The sequence below is a fragment of the Clupea harengus genome, chromosome 5, assembly GCF_900700415.2.
Source record: "Clupea harengus chromosome 5, Ch_v2.0.2, whole genome shotgun sequence".
NCBI lineage: Eukaryota > Metazoa > Chordata > Actinopteri > Clupeiformes > Clupeidae > Clupea > Clupea harengus.
The window spans coordinates 24961018-24984080 of record NC_045156.1 but is presented as its reverse complement, the minus strand read 5'-3'; the positions used below and the strand labels follow the sequence as shown (position 1 = coordinate 24984080).

Sequence of the window (23063 nt, the reverse complement as noted above, 5' to 3'; positions counted from 1 at the left end):
CTTTGCCTGTATTCTCAAGTGCAGTCACGAAAACCATCAAACACTATGATGAAACTGGCTCTCACGAGGACTGCCCCAGGAAAGGAAGACCAAGAGTTACCTCTGCTGCAGAGGATAAGTTCATTAGTTACCAGCTTCAGAAACCGCGAATTAACAGCACCTCAGATCAGAGCCCACATAAATGCACCACAGAGTTAAAATAGCAAACACATCTCAACATCAACTGTTCAGAGCAGACTGCGTGAATTAGGCCTTCATGGTCGAATTGCTGCATATAATCCACTACTGAGGAAGAACAACAACAAGAGAATTGCTTCATCCAAGAAACACAAGGAATGGACATTAGATCAGTGGAAATCTGTACTTTTGTCTGATCCCAGAATTTTGTTTCCAACTGCCTTGTCTTTGTGAGACGCAGAGAAGGTGAGCGGATGGTTTCCTCATGTGAGGTTCCTACCATGAAGCATGGAGGAGGAGGTGTCATGGTGTGGGGGTGCTTTGCTGGTGACGCTGTTGTTCAACAAGACAATGACCCCAAACAAACACATCCAGGATATGTAATGCCAAGAGTGTGCAATGCTGTCATCAATTCAAAAGGTGGCTACTTTGAAGAAGTATAAAACACGTTCTGGTTTGTTTGTTTTTTGTTTACTACATAATTCAATTTCTGTCATAGTTTAATGTCTTCAGTATTAATTTAATGAAGAAAATAATAAAAATAAAGAAAAACAATTGAATGAGAAGGTGTGTCTAAACTTTTGACTGGTAGTGTATAAAAATAAGTAAAAAGTATATAAATAATTTCCCCAAACACTTTCCAATTCCGTGATTGCTGTAAATAAATGAACATCAGATAAATAGTAGTTCAATCTGTATTTAGGCTATATTCTTAAAAGGTAGCCCAAGGCTGGGATTACTGTGACTTTGGTCAGAAGAGGTGTAGAAGGGTTGGGTTCTGAAGTTAGGTCACCATTCCAAATTTCCAAAAATGTAATCGAGATCCATAGCGGTCAACAATCCAACCTCTCTTTCTTGGTCTGGATTTCCACCAAAAATAATTAATAACACACACTGGTAACTACTTCTTCCACTACGAAACTACTACTCATTCAACTCACGCAACTGCTGCTACTACAACTAACCTACTAGCCTAGTAATATCAAGTCCTTGCTTTGCGACTGCCAAATCCAAAATAGGTGTGTAAAGAATGATGCTACTGTTCTTCCAATTTGATCACATGTGAAATACTACAGTATCAATACGCTGAAAAAAGGTGCATCAATACGGTTTACATTACAACAAAACGTCCCGCCTAGTGCCACTCTACATATGGCCACCGCTCATTGACAAATACTGTACAAAACAGCGCTAAAATTAGCGCCTGCGCATTACCTAGGCCCGAGTCCCCGATACAAGATGGCGGAGACGGTGGGGAGGGAGAGGCGGAGGCGGGTCCGGATTGAATAGTGCAAAGCCTATACAGGATTCCCGACAAACCTCAGTAAGGTAAGGGAATTATCCATGTAATTAGTAAAATAAGGGTATGTACATGTGGCGGAATATACAGGGTATCACACTATTCTATCAAATTCTGCACGTCGGCCCAATGCACAATAAAAATAAACAATATTCTGTGTAGGGGGCGCAGCAGCTTTGACTGGAGAGCGCGCGCCATCTTGTCTAGTGTTTTCCGAAACCAAAGTGCGCGCCTAAAATTGTGTATGCGTTAGCTCGGAAAGAGGGCTTCAATTGTACTTCCTGAGATACGAATTCCAGATTTGACCTTAAAAATATGTGCTCCTATTGTTTTTGATCATTTCCATGTAAAATTATCCCAGACTTAACCAGTAGCCTCTCGAATTTTACCTGATATTCTGCGTATCCCCTGCCCGGGTTCGGCGATGCTGCTGGTGGCTTTGTTGTGTAGCGCAGCTACCAAACGTTTTCCCCTCCTCCTTCGTGTTTGTTTTCGGGCGGCTCGATCTGGGGTGGGCGGTATAGCAGGCGCATGCGTGTCCTCTCTGTGCTCATTTCAGTTGTAAACGACGACAAAGACAGAAAACGTTCACCGCACATTTCGATTATAATGTTCGTCATGTAACCACAAATAAGAGATACTTTCCCACACCTTTGAATGACCCTTCACATCACTTGGTACCTTATGGCGGACCAGATCAAATAGCTAAAATCATACTATCTAGCCTGCTGGTTAGCAAGCTAGTTAGCCAGCTGCAAGAACGTTTGTTTGGCTAGCTTGCTGTGTAATCCTCAGTCTGACGTTAGCCAGGATATGCAGTTTTGACGGACAACTGCCTCATTCAAACAGCAATTACTGACGCTGGGTTCAACTGTCAGTTTCAATGTTTACACTTTTCTGTCACATTTGATTAACACGTTCAGCTGAAGACGAAACACTGATGTTAACCTAAAATGTTAAATCGTACACATACGAGATATAGTGGCTATCCATTAAGCCACAAGGAATTATTTAGTGTTCTGAATGAACGCGCTAACGCCGCGTCTAAAGATATGGTGTATAGGAGAATGCCTGTCAATTGTCACTTTGTATGAATAATGGAATACATACGCGGGTTATAAATGTCATGCTTTGATTATCATTTACCCTCTATAATGGGTAACTTTACCCCCGTCAAAGAGCTTCTTTAAAATGAGACGTGTCATTTTTTAGGCAGGACATATGAGGAGAAATGACAAGCGAAAATCACAACACAGTGAAGGGGGAGTCGGCAGTGGTGATGTCTCCCACTGGGTCCTCAACTCAGGGGCCACCACTCCTGCCCTCAACCAGCAAACCAACCCAAGAGTTACCTGGTATGTATGTGCAAAATAACAGTGAAGCACAAGTTTCTAAAGAGCGATAGAATGTAGGCTGATCAAGATGCTGTGGCTATTGGTAATTGTGTTTTTGAATCCCTAGTATGCTAAATGCAACTCAATAATTAGATAAACTGTAACTACTGGGTTTGTAGCTTTCTCCTCACCTACTCTTCCAGACTAGTTGCAGTGTTCCTTGACATAATTCAGAAGTCATTAATAAGTGATGTGAAATGTGATGTGTACAGATAGCTTGTGCTTAAAATTATATAGGGAGGAAATTACATCCAAATATGATTATCTTCTTAGATGAACTGATTCAGGCTGGTTGGTCAAAATGTTGGAGCAAGAGAGAAAACCGGCCATACTACTTCAATCGCTTCACCAACCAGTCGTTGTGGGAGGTGCCTGTTCTTGGGCAGCATGATGTTATTGTGAGTAAAGGAAGAAGGACGTTCTCTTCTTGCCCAGTCACCCCCACCTCACCCAGCATGTTGTTTTCACAAGTGTATCCTCTCGAGCTATTTCCCTAACCTGACCTACATTTTAATGTTTTATACTGATGTGTACAGACAGGCCTCATGGAGGACTTAATTGTTTATTTCTGCCTTTGTAGTCTGACCCCCTGGGTTTGAATGCGGCCCCAGCCTCTGAAGAGGCGCCAGGTGGTGCTGGAGGGGCCGGCGATGCAAGCATGGGTAACGGCCAGCGCAAGAGACGCCCTTCAGAGGAGGCTGCTGTGGGGGGTCCGAACAGCTTCAAGCGGCCCAGGGTGAGGCTCAGCATTAGGTTGTTCCGTGGTTGTTGTTTTTTTTTTTTTTTGATTCAGTGCTGCACCTAAATCTTGTGAAAGCCAACAGTATGAATGAAACAGTGTTGTCTTTAAAAAAATATATATATATATATATATATTTGTTTTTCTTTTCATGATTTTTAGGTGGACATCCCTCCAACTCCAACCACACCTACAATTCCCATACCACCCAGCACCCCAGGTGCCAAACCATGGCACTCCTCTTCAGAGGACAAGCAGGCACAACCTGCTACAACTACTCCCACTCCTGCGCTTGTGCCTGCACCTGCACCTGGAACTGCACCTGCCCCAGCCCCTGCACCTGCCCCAGCTCCAGCTCCCACCCCATACCGTCCTTCTGTGTAAGTACCACCACCACTTCAGCCGCTCCCCCTTTGCAGTAGCACCACCCCCTAGCCATTCAAATGCCAAACCTGTTTAGTAGAATATACCTCAGACATTTTCATAAGTCAACATCCCTCAAAGGCTTAATTGGTCAGAAGTGGTCTGTGTAATGTGTAACTGGAGTGCAGAAGGAACTCTCTAGCAATTTATAACAGTATGGTGTCTTTGTGCAGAGTGTACTGGGACCTGGATATCCAGACCAATGCAGTGATCCGAGAGCGAGCCCCGGCCGACTACCTGCCACCCCATCCGGAGATTGAGATGCAGCGTGCCACGCTCACCACCAAGCTTCGGCAGCACTACCACGAGCTCTGCTCCCAGCGGGAAGGTGCATACGCTCACTCTTTTCTCCCTGTTATGTTAATCAGATATGCTTGTACAAAAAAAGGAGTTTGTAATCTGACCACTTGTTGTGATGTAATGGAATAATTCTGCCAGACAATATGTAATGCTGAAACCTAAATGCATACATTTTTAAAAGCAGTGAACTTTGTCATTGCTTATTTACTCAGTTGTGTACTGGAATTGAAATGGTTCTGGTGAGATACAGAACAAATGGCAAGTCATCAAAAACAATTAAAAAAAAAAAACAGTTTGACTGTTCTGGAATTTTGAGGGATCAATTGTCTAGATTTATAATTGGCAACATTGCAACATAACAGCAACATAAATGCTAGTTATAGCATGCTCATGTAGATGATGCAGTGTATAAGGAGATGACTGCTCAACTGCTTGTTCTCAACTCTTGTCCATAAGAAAAGGTTCCTTGTTTTTTTTTTTAAAAAAAGGCAGAAGTTGGGGATTCTGATGAAGTCTTACGTTTGTCACAGGTATCGAGCCTCCCCGTGAGTCTTTCAATCGATGGATGTTAGAACGGAAGGTGGCGGACAAAGGTGTCGATCCCCTGCTGCCTAGTGAGTGTGACCCAATCATCTCGCCGTCCATGTTCCGGGAAATCATGAACGACATTCCCATCAGGTGAGCACCCTCCGTCTCTGCGTAGGTCTGATTCATCTGTCATAGAAACTTCTTGGCTGATGGGGCAAGACGATGATCCTGATGTACCAGTTCCCCAGTTAATACTCTTCACAGTAGTCAACCAGACAAATCCATGGGTTAGACCATATGATCTGCATTCCATTGGTTTAAATAAAAAATGTATTTCCTTTAACATTTTCAAATAAACAATCAACCGGTTAGCATTACAGACGTACCAGAAAGATAAAGATAAATTAATCTAAGGGTAATAGAATCTTCCTTAAAGCAAAGACAAGGTACCGCAGAGCAAAAAGAGCAAGTATAAGAGCAAGAGAAGCAGACAAGCAACTCTGAGACCCTTGGATCATTAATAGGACTAAGCATGAGCAGTATGTCATTATGGTGGCATCTCTTTGGTGAGGGGATAAAACACGATCATTAGACAAACAATTCCCTCAAAACAGAGAAAAGAGAAAAACAAACGTTGCAAGACCTGTCTCCTCTAAGAAAACATAGAGAATGTGGCACCAAGAGGACACACTGACACCGGCCTCTTGAATTAAACTATCATGATGACAACAATTAATGATAAAATGCTGAAACACCTTCATTCCATAAACATGTGGAATGCATCAGAACTCAGAAAGTGTCAAAATTACCTAAAACCACAAACAGAGAAGAGGTTAGCCAGGACAGTGGTACATGGGGACACTCACGCACACACTCACACACATACACATGGTATCCGGCCATATTTAGTCCTCGTCTTGTCTGCTTCATGCTGTGTTTTTGCTTACAAAGCTGTGTTTGCTTTGTAATGTGACAGAAGCGTGTTGAAGTGAAGTTGTGTGTCGTAGTAAATATGTAACCAAACACAACTCTCAAGACAGGTAAGATCTATCTGTACCCTTCTAAGTGTCTCTCTGGTGTGGTCGACAGGCTAGCTCGCATTAAATACAAAGAAGAAGCCCGGAAGCTCCTGTTCAAGTACGCTGAAGCTGCGAAGAAAATGATCGACTCAAGGTACATTAACAGTGCAAATTAACTGGGAATTATTTTAAGTTGTAGTCAGCTGATTGTTGTAGTGGAATTCTGGAAAGTCATGAAAATGTGGGAACCCCACAGTGGAGTTTTTTTCCAGCTCTCATATTCACTTGGTGCTCAGCGTCACGGTAACTGGACACCGTGGTAATGCGTGCAATTTTGCCAGCTTGGCACAAAAGGTGCTGCTGGCCTGTCATGTTGAAAGACATATTTAACTGGCTGGTCAGTCTTCTAGTGTGAAATATAGTGTCTTGGCTGTGTCTTGACACACCACTTGATGTATAATATGCACTTGAAAAGTAGCCCTCTGTTAATGAATACATATAAAAAAATGCACTGTCCTGTTGTTATACTGAAGTCACATTCTTTTTTTTCTGAGTAATGTATGACCTTCATATACTGTATGTTTGACTTCTACTTTTCTAACATGGTTGTTGCAACAGGAATGCCACACCAGAGAGCAGGAAAGTGGTGAAATGGAATGTGGAGGACACCATGAACTGGCTAAGGAGAGACATGTCGGCAAGCAAAGACGACTACATGGTATCTCAAGCATGACCTTTTTACCGTAGTTATATGCATACATACTAAGTATATATGTGTACTATACCACTAAATCTTTAAAGGTAAACTGTATTAATATCTCTGTATTAAAGAAACTATCTTAATCTCTTTCTTTCAGGACCGCCTTGATCACTTACGGAAACAGTGTGGGCCCCATGTGACGGCCGTCGCCAAGGACTCTGTGGAGGGGATCTGCACCAAGATCTATCACATCTCGGCAGAGTATGTGCGGCGCCTGCGCCAGATTCACCTCAACCTCCTCAAAGACTGCAACATCACAGGTCTGTACAAACACTCTGGAGCTTGGCCATGGCACTCTCCCTATGTAGAATGGTTCGGACATACAGTAGCTGTGTCTGACCACAATAAACCCTTTACTTTATTAGTGAAATTCTGTACATCATGTCTGTAGCCTCAGGGATTAAAGTTGTTACCTAAAGTACAATGGCATAGCAGTGATGATGTTTGTGAGTCCCTTTTTAGTGGGAGATAGTATCACCAGGCTTTGAATACTGTCGGTGATTTAAAAACAATTTGTTGTCGGTTTTACAAAAGCGTTTGCATTTCCTTTTACACATTTACGTTTGCATCAGGTCATCTAATACATAATACACAACCAAAGCTGATAGTGCACTTGGCCGTTGTGGATATGCCCAGCACTGGTACTGGTCATGCCTGGGAAATACACCTCCACCGAATACACCATGGGCTTTGTGCTCCAGAACAGTTCAGTTTTAGGGGCACACAGTCAGTCCCTAAGCGGGTCAGATCCCAAGTGTGGACTCGCTCACTCATGCTTGGCCCACTGCTCTGCCCCCTCTCTAGTGGACGGTGCAGAGACTCCAGACGTGCAGGACCGACTGGTCTACTGCTACCCCATCAGGTTGAACCTCGCCTCGCCGCCCCAGCCCCGCGTAGAGCTGCACTTTGAGAACGACGTCGCCTGCCTACGCTTCAAGGGCGAAATGGTGAAAGTCAACCGCAGCTACTTCAGCAAACTGGTAAGGATGACCCCTGAAATGGGCAAAGAACGAGGTACAGGGGTTTGGCTCGACTTCATGTCGGATTAAATGCATGCATTCGTTATTAGAGGTGATGTAACCATAATGTCTTTGTGGTTATTTTGTGGTTCCTCTATTAGGAGCTTCTTTATCGGTACAGCTGTATTGATGACCCGAGGTTTGAGAAGTTCCTGTCGCGTGTGTGGTGCCTTATAAAGAGATACCAGGTAACCAGCACCCACCCTTTTTCAGTCTTTCATAGTAATACTGTTATACCTCCTTTGTTAACTTATTCATCTGATAATTGCAACAGAAGAGGCCAGTTGCATGGTCATTTTAGTCAGAAAATGTCACCTGAATTAAATGACCTTACACGTGAAACTCCACATGGGATTGTCTTGTTGCAGGTGATGTTTGGCTCTGGTGTGAATGAAGGCACTGGTCTGCAGGGGGCTCTTCCTGTTCCAGTGTTTGAGGCGCTCAACAAGCAGTTTGGTGTCACTTTCGAGTGTTTTGCGTCGCCGCTCAACTCCTACTTCAAGCAGTTCTGCTCGGCCTTCCCTGACATTGATGGCTTCTTTGGATCCCGGGGGTAGGTGGCCTATTAGTTGAGTTTGTCTGCAGACCAAAGCTTCAACTGGCGGAGGATAGAACTAAGGCTGTCTGTTTTTGCTTTTCAGACCTTTTCTGAGCTTCACTCCAGCCAGTGGGTCATTTGAGGCAAACCCCCCATTCTGTGAGGAGCTGATGGACGCAATGGTGAAACACTTTGAGGTAAAATGACCTTTCTTTCTTATGACTGCGTGAAGGTGGCTGTTGCAAGCTTTTGTGAAACTTGGTACGATTCCATTAAATAGTTGCACGTGTACAGTTATGTATAATGGGGTGTTGTCCCCAGTGCAATGCTTTTTAGTAATCGATTGCTTTATTCATGAAGTATATCACTCTCTTGCTCCCTTCTGCTCTCCACAGGATCTGCTTGAGCGCTCCAGTGAGCCATTGTCTTTCATCATCTTCGTGCCGGAGTGGCGTGACCCCCCGACCCCCGCCCTCACACGCATGGAAGCCAGTCAGTTCCGGCGGCACCAGATAAACGTGCCTGCCTTCGAGCACGAGTACCGGAGCGGCTCCCAACACATCTGCAAGAAGTAAGTCAGCACAGCGCCCGGAAACGACCAGTCCCGATGACAAATAAAACTTCCCAGTTGAGTTACATCAGGGTGCAAACAGGGCAGGATCCTTAACCGTGTGGTACTTTTCTATTTGCCCCCTATGCGGCATATTGTTTTCAGGTGTCTAAATCTTGGGCTTGTCCATCACACTGTGTGATTTCAGTTTTTCGAGAGCAGTTTTTTTTTTAGGATATAAAGTCAAATCTGTTGCATTATGATGCAATACAGTCACACAGTTCCCTTTCGCGGATATACATTTTCATATATCTTTTCAGTTAGCTAGTTCTTTTGCTTTGTTGGTTCAATCTTCTAAATGTGTTGGTGCATTTGAGTTGTAATGTGTCAAATCCTGTCACTTGTCATCTATAACATCTAAAGTATGTCTGACTGTATTGCAGAGACGAGATGTGCTACAAGGCCGTCCATGGAACAGCAGTGCTCTTCCTTCAGAATGCAGCCGGCTTTGCTAAGTGGGAGCCCACCGCTGAGCGCATCCAGGAGCTGATGTCTGCCTACCAGGTCTCCACCCGGCCCCTTGCCTCCCCAGGAACGCCCTCCTCTTCTTCCTCGAGCGGAGGTGGCAGTGGGGACAAAGACTCCAAGGCAGGGCCTGAGCGATCTGTGAGCCTGGACACCATACCAGGCAGCCAAGAAAACTGCAGTCCAGCAGAGAAGACCACACCAGATGCAGCAAGTGTTTAAACAGAGGACGATTTGGAAGTAGTGAGGAATCGTGTGTTGGGGTGTGTGTGTGTGTGTGTGTGTGTGTGTGTGTGTGCGCGCGCGTGCGCCTGCGCCTGCGCGTGTGTGTGAGATGGAGAGGTGCAACTCTGGAGTGCTGCTGAAGGAGTTTGTTATCGGGAATGAGTCTCAATTTATTAGCACTATGGGGGTGGTCTAAGATACATGTTTACTTTCTCTGCCTCTACTATTTAATATAAGTTGGATTGAGTTACAATTTTATTATTGTCTTTTTTTAATAACGTAGTTGTCTAGGGTGTTTGTTGGCATTACGGTTGTTATAGATTCTGATCTGTCATTCTGGTAATTGTTCTTTTCTATACTTGCTGACGTTGCAAGTTTCACTGGCTGAAATTAGGCGAAAAAATCCTTCTGTAGAAGGAAGAATCTTTTAGTTTTTTTTGTTTGTTTGTGTGTGTTTCAGTTGCCTTTTCAGGCAACAGAAGGGAGACGTACAAACCCTTGATTTTTTGGCAGCTATGTTTTTTGTAACCCCCGCCCCCCTCCTCAAGTGTGGAGGAGAAACATCAGTAAAGCCGTGTACACATCACATCCCCGTAGTACAATAGACTCTTCCATTGTGCAGAACTTAGCCGCTCTACATGCAACAGAGACATTGTGCATTACTTAGCCGGTCTACATGCAAGGCCGTGCCCTCTGACCCCGTCTCCAGCGAAGAACTGGATTTAACCTCGTTTGAGGAATTCATGTTTCGTCTCATGGACAACCTCTTGAGATGAAAAGTCCTTTTCACTGCAGCTCAGAGATGAACTATCAACAGAATGCTTGACTCAATCTTTGACCCGATAGTACTGATGTTAGAGGGTCAGTACACCCTCCACCCCCAGTATGTCCACCAATGGCTCACATTGATGATCACTGAACATCACCTCCACTCCCACCCCACCTTAGGACACGGTTGCCCCAATTAAATACATTAAATGCCTGGATCCAAGTGAGATAACAATCAGACTGTCTGTAAAGACAGGATACACATGGACTTAACAAAAACTTAACAGCCAGTTGTTTTGGTTTGAATAAGTTGCATGTCCCAATGAGGAAGGTAAGTAGTCTTTCCCCCCTATCCCGTGTCTGTTGTGTCTGCTCGTTTGGGCCGTAATCACCTTCTGTCTGATTTGGCAGTCACTGTCTGAGAGGGTGAACTCTTGTATGGCAGTTGCCGGTATTAGGTGCACCACTTTTTGTCATTCATGTAGCCTTCTTTTCAAAATCAGTCTCAGATAAGGAATTGCCTGTAAATATATTGAAACTAAGAAAAACCCCATGATGCAGGACAATTTGTTTGACCTAACATTTGTCAATCAGGTACATTTGATAATCTCTCAATTATCCCTACAGTAATTGCAGCCATTTTAGACCAGGAAATATTGCCATCTAATGGGCAAGAAACTAATAACAATACATTACGGTATAACGTTGTTGTAGCCATGAGAGGCCTGTGTTTTTTTTAGGAAGATACCAACACAATTTTCATAATTCATTTGCCCTTTACCGAAACCCTCCTGTTTATAAAAATACAGTATATACATTTGTCTGTGTGTTTCATACTGATTTAAGCAGTAATCTTGAATATAAATGAATACACACAGATGAGTCCCTTAGTGAGGTGCAGGAAGTTCTGTATGCTTCTTATGATTTTAAAGTTTTTATGGATTGCATGCCTAAAAACCCTATACAAATACATTTAAATTTTGCCTATTGCAAACCACTTGCTGAATGGACTTGCTCTCAAGTGTGATTTTTGCCTGTTGCTGCATACAAAGTAATATTTGTAAAACATTTGCAGAGTCATCCCTAAAAATAGGCTGCAGTTGGCAAACTAATATTTCTGTGTGATCCATTGAGTCTACCTCTTGGTGAATCTTAGTTGTCTCAAGTTATGTTGGGACCAGCCACACCTGAAGGGGACATGATATCCTGTTAGACCTCATTAAAAAATATATTACATATTAGTTTCACATTGATAGCTATATGATTAGGCCTATAGTTTTATCCTATTTTGAAGATGATTCTTTGTTCATTTTTTTTATAACCGCATACATTAAGGCTTAAAATAATTCATGATAATTATTTTGTCACATTATTTGATTTAATTTGAAATGTTTACACCTCTTTGAGATTAGAGCGTATCACTAGGCAGCGTAATGAATGTAAAAAAAATTAAAAGCAAAGCAGAAGGTCAGACTGCGTAAAGGATTTGAAAATATATACAGTATATATAAATATATACATACATATTCTGTTCGGCGCGATATAAAGTGTTGTAGATTCTCTTCTTGATATTCAGTTTGGCTTTGTTATTGTAATTAGTGATGACACTACAATGACTGTGTCTCATTGTAGCCCAAACACCCATAAAAGGAGCTTAGATTTGTAGCCTCACAATGTCCCATCCACACCCTTTGTATATAATCATAGTGAAGGTTTCCTTCTCTCAGTTTTCTTCCACAGTTAAATGTCATGGTCTCCATAAGCCAGTGGCTTTGGTGTAGGCCATCGTGTCCATGCAGTTGACATTGTGCTGTTCTTGTTTGACTCATGAACAGAAGTTGTAGTTGTAACCTCTTGACTCTTGAGGGCAGTAACCTCAGTTGTCAAGATTCTTTGTTTGAGCGTTGAGCACCTGTTGGATTAAGATCCCTGTGTGCTTCTGTCACCAGCAAAAAGAGACTGTAGATATTGTACAGGAAATTGGTATGAAGTATGTGTTATATTTCTCTATGCCACACAGTTGTAATGAGCTCTTTTGAAAATCTAAATGTATTTTTGTCGTGTCTCCATGCTTTTTTATTTGGTTGAATTTTTTCATTTGTTTCCTTTTTTAACAAGTATCTGTTTATAAATTATACAGTTTATGAAACAGAAGACATTTTAATCTAAACCAAAGTGTTATTAAAAGAAGAATTTATCTTGTAAGTACACATAGAATTATGTATGATTTGCATCAGTAATGCACAAGGTGTAACCAGCAAAATTACCCCTTGAGTTTATTTTTGTAATTTGCTTTTTTGTGTTCTATCAAAAGTTATGTTTTTTGGAATTTACTGTGCATGAACTGATATTTTCACAATCTAAAATTATTAAATGTATGTATTAAATTAGCTCATTGACTTTGTTTTACTTAGTCATTTTTCTTTTTTCTCTTTATAAGAATTTTATTTTCATACATTTTCAGATGTCTTTGACTTTACCTGATTTGTTTACCCTTACTTTCATTCAATGTGTAGATCTGGATACGAAGAATGTTTTTATTAATGTACATCCAATGGGCAAATATAAGGTGAATGTAGATGCTGCGTATTGGTGTTCCATTTGGTTTAAAAAAATAATAATATTTAATTTTATCTCCCTTGTTTTCCGAGTAGATGCACAATGTTATGACATTCTTTTGATCTGAATCAAGACACATACCTCCACATCCGCTCCTAGTTAAATGTGCGTACCATGTAGGCTAACCTTCTCTGCCTTTCTAATAAATTCACCTGCAATAATTGAATTGTCAAGCTCGTCATACAAAGCTATACCACAGTTTTCTGTGTATATCTTAAAATGTAAAAAAATCACCAAATATATTAAGCCTACCACTTAAAACCCCATGAATGAGTTGACTTCCAATTTTTATTTTATTTTTTGATGAGCAAGACACTACAAAGATGGCCGCTTGGCCTGTCTACATGACTGCGTCATTTCGACACGCCCAGTTTCTACGATTTCGAGTTGATAAACCATTTTCACACCCCGTTACACCAGGTGGCACTGTAAAAACGAATTGAATGATTCAATGAGCTACAACATCAGGCACGCTAAAAGGCTAAATGAAATTCTCATAGACATTGATGCAATTCTTTGTAGCTAGCACAACCATCGAGGTTATTTTATGGAACACCACCCCCAACAAGTTGTCAGTGTGATGCGGAGGCGGATTACTTTTTGTGTTGCATTTCTTGTTTGGCCAAATAATTCGTAGCGTCGTCTGTACGACAGACAGAGAAATTAGATGTTTCAATAAAAATGTGTTTGAGTTGTAAAATCTTTAGGGTTCAGCAACTGCATGCGTTCAAGCAACCTTACCTGCTTTAGTCAGGCAGATAACTTAGCTAACGTTAGCTAACGTGAAACGTCAAATCGATCGATTTTGGTAGGCCGACACTAGTGCTTCCGTGAAGCCAGAAAAAGACATTGGTCATCTTGTACAAATTAGTGAAGTGTTCCTGGGTTATCAAGTAAGTGTCGTTTTGGAAATGGGTGCTCACCGAAGTGAAGGGCGCAGCAGAGATTGGCTTCAACAAGATGCTACAGAACAACAGGTACAATCAATGGTAAGTGGCAGCGTGACCAGCAATTTTACAAGCATTCATGGCGGTTGCATATCTTTAGTTTTACATACATTGTTGGCTACATAGAATGTCACAATTTAATGGCCCATATATATCAATTTAGGTGCCTGACGACAACTGTTCGCAATAATTTGCTAAGTCGAAACCTAGGCTTGATAAATGCGTCCCAAAGGTTGTTAGCTGAAGTACATGGTCTTGCTATAGTCGAGTGTACCGGATGGCGTAAACAACTTTCTCTGTGTAGCTCTGTGTAACAGTTTTAGTTGCCTTTGAAAAAGATACCTACGCTTTTGAAGTATTTTGGTAGTTTCTTCTACTTTACAGCCTATGATGCAAATGTCTACCTGTAATGTTTCCTGAATAAGACGTTGTTAAACGTTTTAGAAGATGCTTGTGGATACTGCTGAAATACTGATTGAAAAATGTGTACATTCTCTCGAGCGTTTGTCCTAGTTTTCTATGTAACAGCAGTAGTAAGGCATCTGTTAACAAGGTGTGTCACATGACCGATGGAGCCTAAGGTTGTTTTTTTCCTTACTTGATTTTAGAATCCATGGAATATAATGATAAAGCACAGACAGGTTCACCGCAGAGGTCGACGGTCGCAGATGACTGTAAGGTAAGTTTACGAAATGAGTTTCACAACAGTAATAGTAGTGGTGAGGTGGCACCATCAGTGATGGAATGTAAATACTTGCCACATATTGCCTTTTACCTATTCAATAACCTATGGTTTGAAAGTTAAGTCTTATGCACAGGGTTTCAGACCCTACACATAGGAAACATCAACCCTGTCCAGCACATACCTCTCCCTGAACATATCACAGAATCTCACATGAAGTTGTGTCATGGGCCCAGACATTGCTGCATCTCTCAGGATAAGTCATCTAAACTTCGATAGCAGAATGGATACTGATGTGTCTGTGTGCTTATGGCCAGTCGTTATTTGGATTGCACGTTTGATTTATTGTCTTGAAGCTGCAGCATCAGAAGGCTTCAGACTGTGTCCCATCCACAGTTAGGCCATCCACATGGCCTTGAATCAGTTACAACCTCAAAGCTTTGAACTCCTTAAAAAAATGATTTGGTTAGTTCTAGGTTAATTTGGCAGGGCCTACTTTTGTGATTGTTGCTTATCCAGTCCCGGTTTAATTTGATGCCCAAGGTCTAATTCTCATCAGTTGTATTCAGGCCTCCGTGTTTCAGTCGTTAATCAAGACTAGTTTTCCATTCACTCATTTCCACAGTTATTATTGTGTGCACCCACTTTGCAGGTGTAGGAGCGAGGGATTGCACACCAAGAAAAGATGAATATTCCATGTATGTTTAAAAGACAAGGTGTTCTGGACCTCTCACGTTGTACAAATAAGTGAAAGCGGCCTTGACCGTGATTGGAAGACTGAGGAGAACAACAATCAGATCCATTTGTGGTTAGGTTTATCACTATTGGTCCATGGTAAAAGTGTTTTTGTTTTTTTTTACCGTCAATCCGCTCATGGTGTTTGGCCTGCAGAAATATCCTGCTCCAGCAGATTATAACAGTTCAAGACTCAAAATATATTACAACCAGGTAGATTTAAATAACAATTATGCATATCCTAACAAATGCTGCTTTATGTAAATCCTAACCAATTCTTCAAGCATATTTAATGGTAGCCAGCGGGTACGGTGCTATGTAGCGAGTAAACATCACTCCCTGACACCCTAAGAGACATGCTACCGTCAGACGCTAGCACCCATGGGTTTTAGCCTCCTTGCTAACATGGCCACCCATACTGAGGTTGTAAGTTTGAGTCCAGTGCGGGACTGTGCTCCCTGCCTTATATGATGTGATCCACAGCCTTTGAAACCCACTTTATGGCTTTTACACTATGTAGGTTCTAAAATTGTAATTTCTTTATTGTCTGTCTTTGCATTGTGCAGGTGGGGTATAAAGTCATAATTTTGGTGTGGCGCACACGTGGGCTTTTAGAGAAATAGTCTGAAATTGTAAATTTGTCTTTTTTGCATGCTTCAGGCTAATATTATTTGAAATGTTTCCCTTTGATACTGCTGTACTCTCTATGTTTAAAACATCGTGGGACTGGGGATTTTTAAAGGTCCCAAAAATGTAACCAGACATTAAGAGCTGACATAAACGAAATGCAGGCAGTTCAAAGGCACAGTGTTAGAAATGTTGACCTCAAACACTAAAGAATGAAAGAGAATAAACTCTTGTTGGGGTTTGAAACTGTGGTCATGCCATTTTGTAACCCAATGCCACTCATTTTCAGGTCACCGGTGTTGTTAGTAGCATACCTTTTAACTTTTAAACCACACTCAGTGGCTTTCCTTCTCTGCATTACATTTAGTCATTTAGCAGACGCTTTTATCCAAAGCGACTTACATATGTGCGACTTACAATGTATACACATTTTACATTTACACTGATGGCACACTGCACATCAGGAGCAATTAGGGGTTCAGTGTCTTGCTCAAGGACGCTTCGACAGGGAATCGAACTAGCAACCTTCTGATTACTAAACGACTTCTCTACCACTGTACCACTGTCGCCTTAACAATGGGCTCTGTTGCACATATAATTAAATGAAATAGTCATAAGTAAAAGGCTTGTATGCCTTGACCTGAAATAGAATACAATAAAGAGAAGATATTTGCTTACCCTGTTGACCTTTATGTTGTGTTTTTGACCTTTGGGAAAACAATGGGCTCTGTTGCACATATAATTAAATGAAAATGGTAAAGTTCATTCTACATGGCTGATGTGCTGTTTTGATGTTTGTAGTTACACTGATCCAGTCATATCCATGGATCTCTTGAGAACTGTCCTGCAGCCCAGCTTCAACGAAGACATTTTGGGGGTTTTCAGGAAATATATGAAGGTCAGTGGATGTTTAAGTAAATACAATGTAATTATCAAGGTTGGTTTCCATCATAAGTAAGCATGGAGAATACCATTTTCTGGTGTGAACAATGTCAGTTGGGTTCTTCTTACAGTGCCTAAAAGCTAGACCACGACGGGTTGCCTGTGACCTCATCCACTCAATCAAAGATGTGGTGTTGCTCAGTAAAGCAGCATGACCTTTGTTGTGATGTTGTTTTGAAGCAACAGTTTTACATTGAGACAGTTTTTTTTTTATTTTGTCATTTTAGCTCTGCCGAAAGTAATAGTTTTTTTTAGCTCCAGCAACAGCATCTACTTTTACCAGGCTGCAAAATGTTGAAACGCTGTTATTCTTAATATCAGCACTTGGCCATTGCCTTATATCCAATCGAACCTGTATTAATTGTTGTACAATAACTATATCTATCCTAATATAATATCTGTTGAATTTGGTGGATTCAAGTAGTTTGGTATCGATAGGCCTTTTCTATTCTCTGAACAGAGAAAGCAAGCAAGCTGAAATTCACTGAAGTGCAGGTTTTATATGCTATTCACCATTTATGCAAAATTCTCTCATTGGCTTTCACTAGATGTGCCAATTGTAATGTCTTGTTTCAGAGGCTATAGTGAATATTGTTTTGCCTGGCTATTGTGCAAATCTGCTGGTTTATGGCTAACAGAAGACCACTGTGTCTCTCTGTTCAGTTCTTTGAAAAGGCAGCCAGTAATGTAAAGGAAAACATTGGTGAAGAGGTCCAGACCGATCAGCTGATCAAGGAGGCTTGCAGAAATTGTCTCGAACAAGTAAGAGTACATTTTAACCCTTTAAAAAAAAAATAAAGGAATGATGCATTTGAATGTCATGTGCACAGCATTCTTGATTTATATTCTGACTTTATATAGGCAAAGCGTCTCTTTCCTGAAGGAGAGAAAACAGCCAATAGACCAGGCGTTGAGCCCCCAGTCAAGGTGATCTTTGAGGATAATTAAGCACATTTGAGAAATGTTTGGAACAGTCTCCTTTAGACTTTTGGACTTTTTGAAATTATTGCATGTCTGTGTTTCATAATGCTTGATAATTAGCTTCCATTATAAGAGTCAACTGAGTGTTCCTTCTGCTATATTGTAAGGGGACGCTTATTCGTTGATTGTCTGTGGTTCATCACTACTGATGCAGCAGATGGAGATTAAGATCCTATATTGAAGGAAACACATTTCAAACACTGCTCCGGGTTCAGAAGAAGTATGCATATATTTACCATTTCATTTTTCATAATTTGTATTATTATTATCATTCAATTCTATATAGAGAGCTAGACAGATGGAGGATGATTCTAGTCAGAGGGGAAGTCCTGTACCAAAAAAGGTGAATAATCTCATTACCAGTTTTCTTATACTCATAGATTTCATGTTGGACTTTATATTCATTATGAGGTATTCACATTGACCTTTTTGTTTATAGCGAAAAGGGCGGCCCCCAGGACCTGCCATCCCCTACGATAGACCAGTCCAGTTCAGCACCCCGTAAGTGTGTCCATGATGTCCTTTATGTTTTTTTTTGCCCTGAGAAAGCTTTGAGAAGTTTTATGGAATTGCCTTCACTGGCTATTTTAACAGCAGACCAATGGGATCTTTGACATTTGTTTTGTTCTAGAGCCAAACCCAAGGCGTCTGAGGCCATCAAGCGGGAAGGACCAAAGGTTAGTTCTTCGTCAAACATGGAATCACTTTTTATGAATGATCTGTGTCATAATTACAATGCTTCTGCTCTCTGACTAACATCCTCATCACCAACTTTTACAGTGGGATCCTGCAAGATTAGATGAGAAAAGCACATTTGTATTAGGATCAAGAGCAAACAAGTAGGTTCAAATTGAGATTTATAAAATGGGAGGTGATGTAAATATTTACTTTTTGTTTTACAAAGTCTGCTTAACCTTGTTTTTTTCTCTAGGGCTTTAGGAATGGGTGGTACAAGAGGAAGGATTTACATCAAACATGCAGACCTTTTTAAGGTAGAAACTTTTAAGAATGTCATCAAACATCATGTAAAATAACTGATCCTTCAATTGTGATATAACCTGAAGTTGAACATTAATTTATGTACAGCAATCTGGCAGTGAGGATTTTTTTGTGTATCGACCCTGTTTGTTAGAGTGGGGTTTGATGGATAATACATTGCATGTTGCATGTACACTGTCAAACTGGAGAGATTCAAACATCAATGCTAACCTATGACTGAACATATGCTGTGCATTGCAGTATGCTGCAGATGCCCAAGATAAGCACTGGCTTGCAGAGAAACAGCATATGAAGGCCACCGGCGGGAAAATGGTGAGAGTCATATGTGGTTGTGTGTGTTTCTTTTATCTTTTTGCACTGAAGTAAACCCCTCATTGTAAACCTCTCAAATTAATGTCATCCTTGTGTTTTTAATGATTGAAGGCCTACCTCCTTATTGAAGAGGATGTTCAAGGCCTTGCCATCAGTGATGACTATAAGTATGCAATTTTAAACACTTTTGATTACTTGTTTTATAAATACTGGTTTTGTAATTTCTCAGCTGCTATTGCACAATCATAGCAGTGCTTATTAATGTATTCTATCAATCATTAGAGATTGTCCTGACCTGAAGATGGATGAGTTGAAGCCATTTGCGGTGCCAATATGGATGATTGAAAAGATGCAGAAAGCAATGGACGGCCAGAGGTCAGAAAAGGACTGAGAACGAAAAACTGGGCTGATGGTCACGAAGTCATAAGAAATAGCTTGACAACTAGCTTTCACATTTATTCCAATCATAGTGCATTTTCCCAAGGCTAGATCTCATAGCGTAATTGCGTAGTCTCCTATTCAGTCAGTCTCCTGACTGGCTGATAACCCAGAGAGAGACTAATGGCATTTTTATAATAAATGTGAGCTATAAGAAATGACTTGTCAGCTGTTGTTCTCGTTGCTGTAATGATTGCTATAATGTAGTTTTTGTCACAGATTTAACATATTCTACACATTTGCCTGTGTGCATTATTAGGAAAAACACAGAAAGGCACTTATTTTATTATGAACGTAGATCATAGTTCCTCAGGTACCATGTCAGATTATGGTGTCACTTTAAAAACAAAATTTGACCAGAATCTAATCAGGCAGCCACTTCTGAACTTGGTAGTATTAACTTGCAGAGTTGCCTTACACAAGTCCAGTAACTGTAGGAGAATGTGTGAGTGTGCTTGTGTGTTATTTTGCTTGCCAGTGCTTTATTCATCTTGTGTATTCCATTAGATTTACCAACATCAGGCATCACCTGTTGTATTACCTTACTGTATTTTTAAGTTTAATGCTGAATATGTTGAGGAACAGTTTTTCCGCTCACGGTTTTCTTTTTTAGAGCTATATTTTAGTCATTGACACAGGTGTGTATGTGAATTCACTCTGTAAGTTCTTCTATTCATGTCTATGCAGTTATGTGTTGCTCATGTACGAAAAGGGAATTTTATACTTGCATTAGTCCCTAGCACTGTTTAAATGTCCAAAGCTGATGTTACGAAATTACTGGAAACAGTGTTCTTTCTTTTCTCAAACAAATGTTTCAGTAATGTAGACTATTTTGTGTTTTGGAATGTAATTTGAGAGACCTGCTTAATAGTTTTATGAATACATTTACAAATACAAATTGTAAAAAAAAAAAAAAAAAAAAAAAAAGAGAGAGAAAGAGAGAAGTGTCTGATGTTGTCCCAAAAGATTGTTTTGCAATAATTATTAAATGTTTTTGTTTTATATTACTAGCAGTCGTTCTGTCTTATTATCTTAATGGATATGAAACGTAAATTGTGGTTTATATGAATTCAGGAACCACCACCAAGCCCAAAGCATTATGGGGCGAACAAATCAGTCATGTCAGTCACGTCATCTCACAGAAGTGTGCAGTACCCTTCCACGCTACAGTGATCTGGCATCAAATTCAGGCTGCAAGGACGGACGGTAGAGACATCCATGTGGTATTTCTAGGCCTCGCTAATGCCGTTGGATCAGTACGCAGCATCTCTATATCTAAGGAATTCAAAGCATGTACTGTACTATCATCACTCATTTATCAACTACCATACAATATCAGCATAGGTAAGTTGTTTGGTACATGATCACTTTAAACAGACTATTGCAATGCAATTTAAAGTTACTAACTGTATTTTGGCTTGCAATATGAACATATAGCCACAGTTTACACCAAGTACTGAGGTCCTACTTCAAGTTTTTCTCAGTTGCGTCGGTACATTTCTCGGATAAGAATTAAAATTTTCAAAACGCTTCAACCTCCACATCATCTATTCACTTGTGCGCATCATAAAAGCAATTTCTCATTCTTTTGAACATTTTGGATATGCTTTTGAACATTCATGCCAAAGGCTATGTACAATCATCTGCTGATGAGTCTAGGTATCAGCTAGGTATCTATTCACTGTGTAAGTCATGACAAGTCAAGTCACTAGTTATCTAGATTGATGAGGATTGTTTATATTTGTTGAAATTAAAGACAGTAAAACATCATAGGCCACCAAGCAAGAGTGGGAAAATGTGAAATGTATGCGATCATCACGACTGGATAACATTACTTGGTTCTTCAAAGAATTCATGTGGCATGCAAGACTCCCATTTTTCATCAGGTTGTATTTGTTGCTATACTGTCCAGTCTCAACTGATTTTCTGCATCCCGCCACTCTATTCTTCAACTAACACTTGGTGCCTTGTTTAATTGAAATTGTTGTCAGTAACATGACATTCAAATTCAGCTAGAAAATAATATTCAGTTACTTAAAACCATGCAATAAGATGGTATGGTGTTACATTATTGTGAGTAAAAGAGACTTACAAATGGTGGCACTGACAGGATTATTACAGTGCATGAAATGCCCTGTATTGTTATTCCTAGGCTTCTTATTCTTCTTCTTCTTCTTCTTATTATTCTCTTTACCGAACTTCTGCGCTTAATTCAGCTGGAACCGCTTAACTTAAAAACTTCGTTCAAACTTTGCCGCGTAGGTCTTGTAAAGGACACTTATGCTATGTATTTTTCATTTTTCTAAACTTTATACTTTTTAAAATATTAAATAAAAACTAATACAATTCATCCCATTGACTTACATTGGGCCATTATGACATCATAATAGGGTCTTTAAACTGGCTTGCACCTGTGCTTCACTGACACCTGCGCCAAGGTTCCAAGGCTCCTCTTCTCTCTGTCCCTCTCCATTCAACTGTATAACTAGGAATATTATTCTTTCCTTCTTCCACTCTTCTTCTTTCCTTCTTCCACTCTTCTTTCCTTCTTCCACTCTCCTTTCCTTTCTTCTTTCCTTCTTCCACTCTTCTTTCCTTCTTCTACTCTTCTTTTCTTTCTTCACTCTTCTTTCCTTCTTTTACTCTACTTTCCTTTCTTCTTTCCTTCTTTCTTTCCTTTCTTCACTCTTCTTTCCTTTCTTCTTTCCTTCTTTCACTCTTCTTTCTTTTCTTCTTTCCTTTCTTCACTCTTCTTTCCTTCTTCCCTTCTTCTTTCCTTTCTTCACTCTTCTTTCCTTTCTTCTTTCCTTCTTCCACTCTTCTTTCCTTCTTCCTCTCTTCTTTCCTTCTTTCACTCTTCTTTCTTTTCTTCTTCCTTTCTTAACTTTTGCATTTCATGCACTGGTATTTCCTTCAGGAAATGCATTTTCTAGTTTACTTCTGAGGTATAAACTCTCTTTTGAGAGAGTTACGGGCTCTTGTTTCTGTTTGTAGTGATTGTTTCGAGAAATGCATTTACTGTTTTTAAAATGTTAAGGATGATTTGAGAGATGTACCGACTACAGAGAAAACATTTTAAGAAAAAAACTCGCTTGTCTGTTGCTAAACAAAAGTGACAAGCACCCATATTTTCAAAATATTCAACACAAACCAAGCTACAAAGCTAGCAGCAAGCTAACGTTAGATTGCTGATCCTGAGCTAAACATGTTTACCATCTATGCGCTAACATTAACTTTTACATTACCAAGTGACTGACCTATCTGGGTGTGTTTTCGGGTTCCTGATAACATTTGATTTGGTCGACCCAGCATCCTTACGTTGATACCGCAGACGTTACATTTAGTGATTATTTAGTTTGGGCTTTATGTGAAGTAATTATAGCCAAAGGTTATGACAAATGGGACCGCAGGTGTACTCGCCATGGTGTAGTTGCTGCATTTTACAGTCATTAGTGGCCGCGCGCATCAGATGCGTTCAGGTTTACGGGTGATTATAGAGGAGGGAATTACATTCAA

General features: G+C 40.5%; 2 protein-coding genes across 2 annotated transcripts; both read left to right on the top strand.

Annotated features, from left to right (window-relative positions):
• The first annotated feature begins 1398 nt into the window (after nt 1-1398).
• pcif1 (phosphorylated CTD interacting factor 1) lies at nt 1399-10246 on the top strand. The gene is made up of 16 exons (XM_031568250.2): nt 1399-1506; nt 2689-2832; nt 3145-3269; nt 3452-3607; nt 3773-3990; nt 4207-4361; nt 4864-5011; nt 5951-6034; nt 6499-6598; nt 6738-6900; nt 7445-7620; nt 7761-7847; nt 8028-8212; nt 8301-8394; nt 8593-8768; nt 9191-10246. Exons 2-16 carry the CDS (start codon nt 2709-2711, stop codon nt 9492-9494), a joined length of 2295 nt encoding a protein of 764 aa, XP_031424110.1. The 5' UTR covers nt 1399-1506; nt 2689-2708; the 3' UTR covers nt 9495-10246.
• A 3083-nt stretch (nt 10247-13329) lies between these two features.
• Nucleotides 13330-20554, top strand: LOC105895927 (deoxynucleotidyltransferase terminal-interacting protein 1). The gene is made up of 13 exons (XM_012822624.3): nt 13330-13873; nt 14440-14510; nt 16677-16773; nt 17481-17579; nt 17679-17744; nt 18085-18141; nt 18238-18299; nt 18430-18475; nt 18579-18637; nt 18730-18790; nt 19038-19109; nt 19221-19276; nt 19392-20554. Exons 1-13 carry the CDS (start codon nt 13796-13798, stop codon nt 19498-19500), a joined length of 933 nt encoding a protein of 310 aa, XP_012678078.1. The 5' UTR covers nt 13330-13795; the 3' UTR covers nt 19501-20554.
• Nucleotides 20555-23063: the final 2509 nt, after the last annotated feature.

What these genes read in the sequence shown, in the direction of transcription:
- LOC105895927 (XM_012822624.3), top strand. Translation starts at nt 13,796, where the DNA reads ATGGGTGCTCACCGAAGTGAAGGGCGCAGCAGAGATTGGCTTCAACAA. An exon ending in GCGTTGAGCCCCCAGTCAAG is followed by an intron (nt 17,745 to 18,084) that starts GTGATCTTTGAG and finishes AATTCTATATAG; the next exon opens with AGAGCTAGACAGATGGAGGA. An exon ending in TCAAGCGGGAAGGACCAAAG is followed by an intron (nt 18,476 to 18,578) that starts GTTAGTTCTTCG and finishes CAACTTTTACAG; the next exon opens with TGGGATCCTGCAAGATTAGA.
- pcif1 (XM_031568250.2), top strand. Translation starts at nt 2,709, where the DNA reads ATGACAAGCGAAAATCACAACACAGTGAAGGGGGAGTCGGCAGTGGTG. An exon ending in AAGAAAATGATCGACTCAAG is followed by an intron (nt 6,035 to 6,498) that starts GTACATTAACAG and finishes TTGTTGCAACAG; the next exon opens with GAATGCCACACCAGAGAGCA. An exon ending in TCCCAACACATCTGCAAGAA is followed by an intron (nt 8,769 to 9,190) that starts GTAAGTCAGCAC and finishes ACTGTATTGCAG; the next exon opens with AGACGAGATGTGCTACAAGG.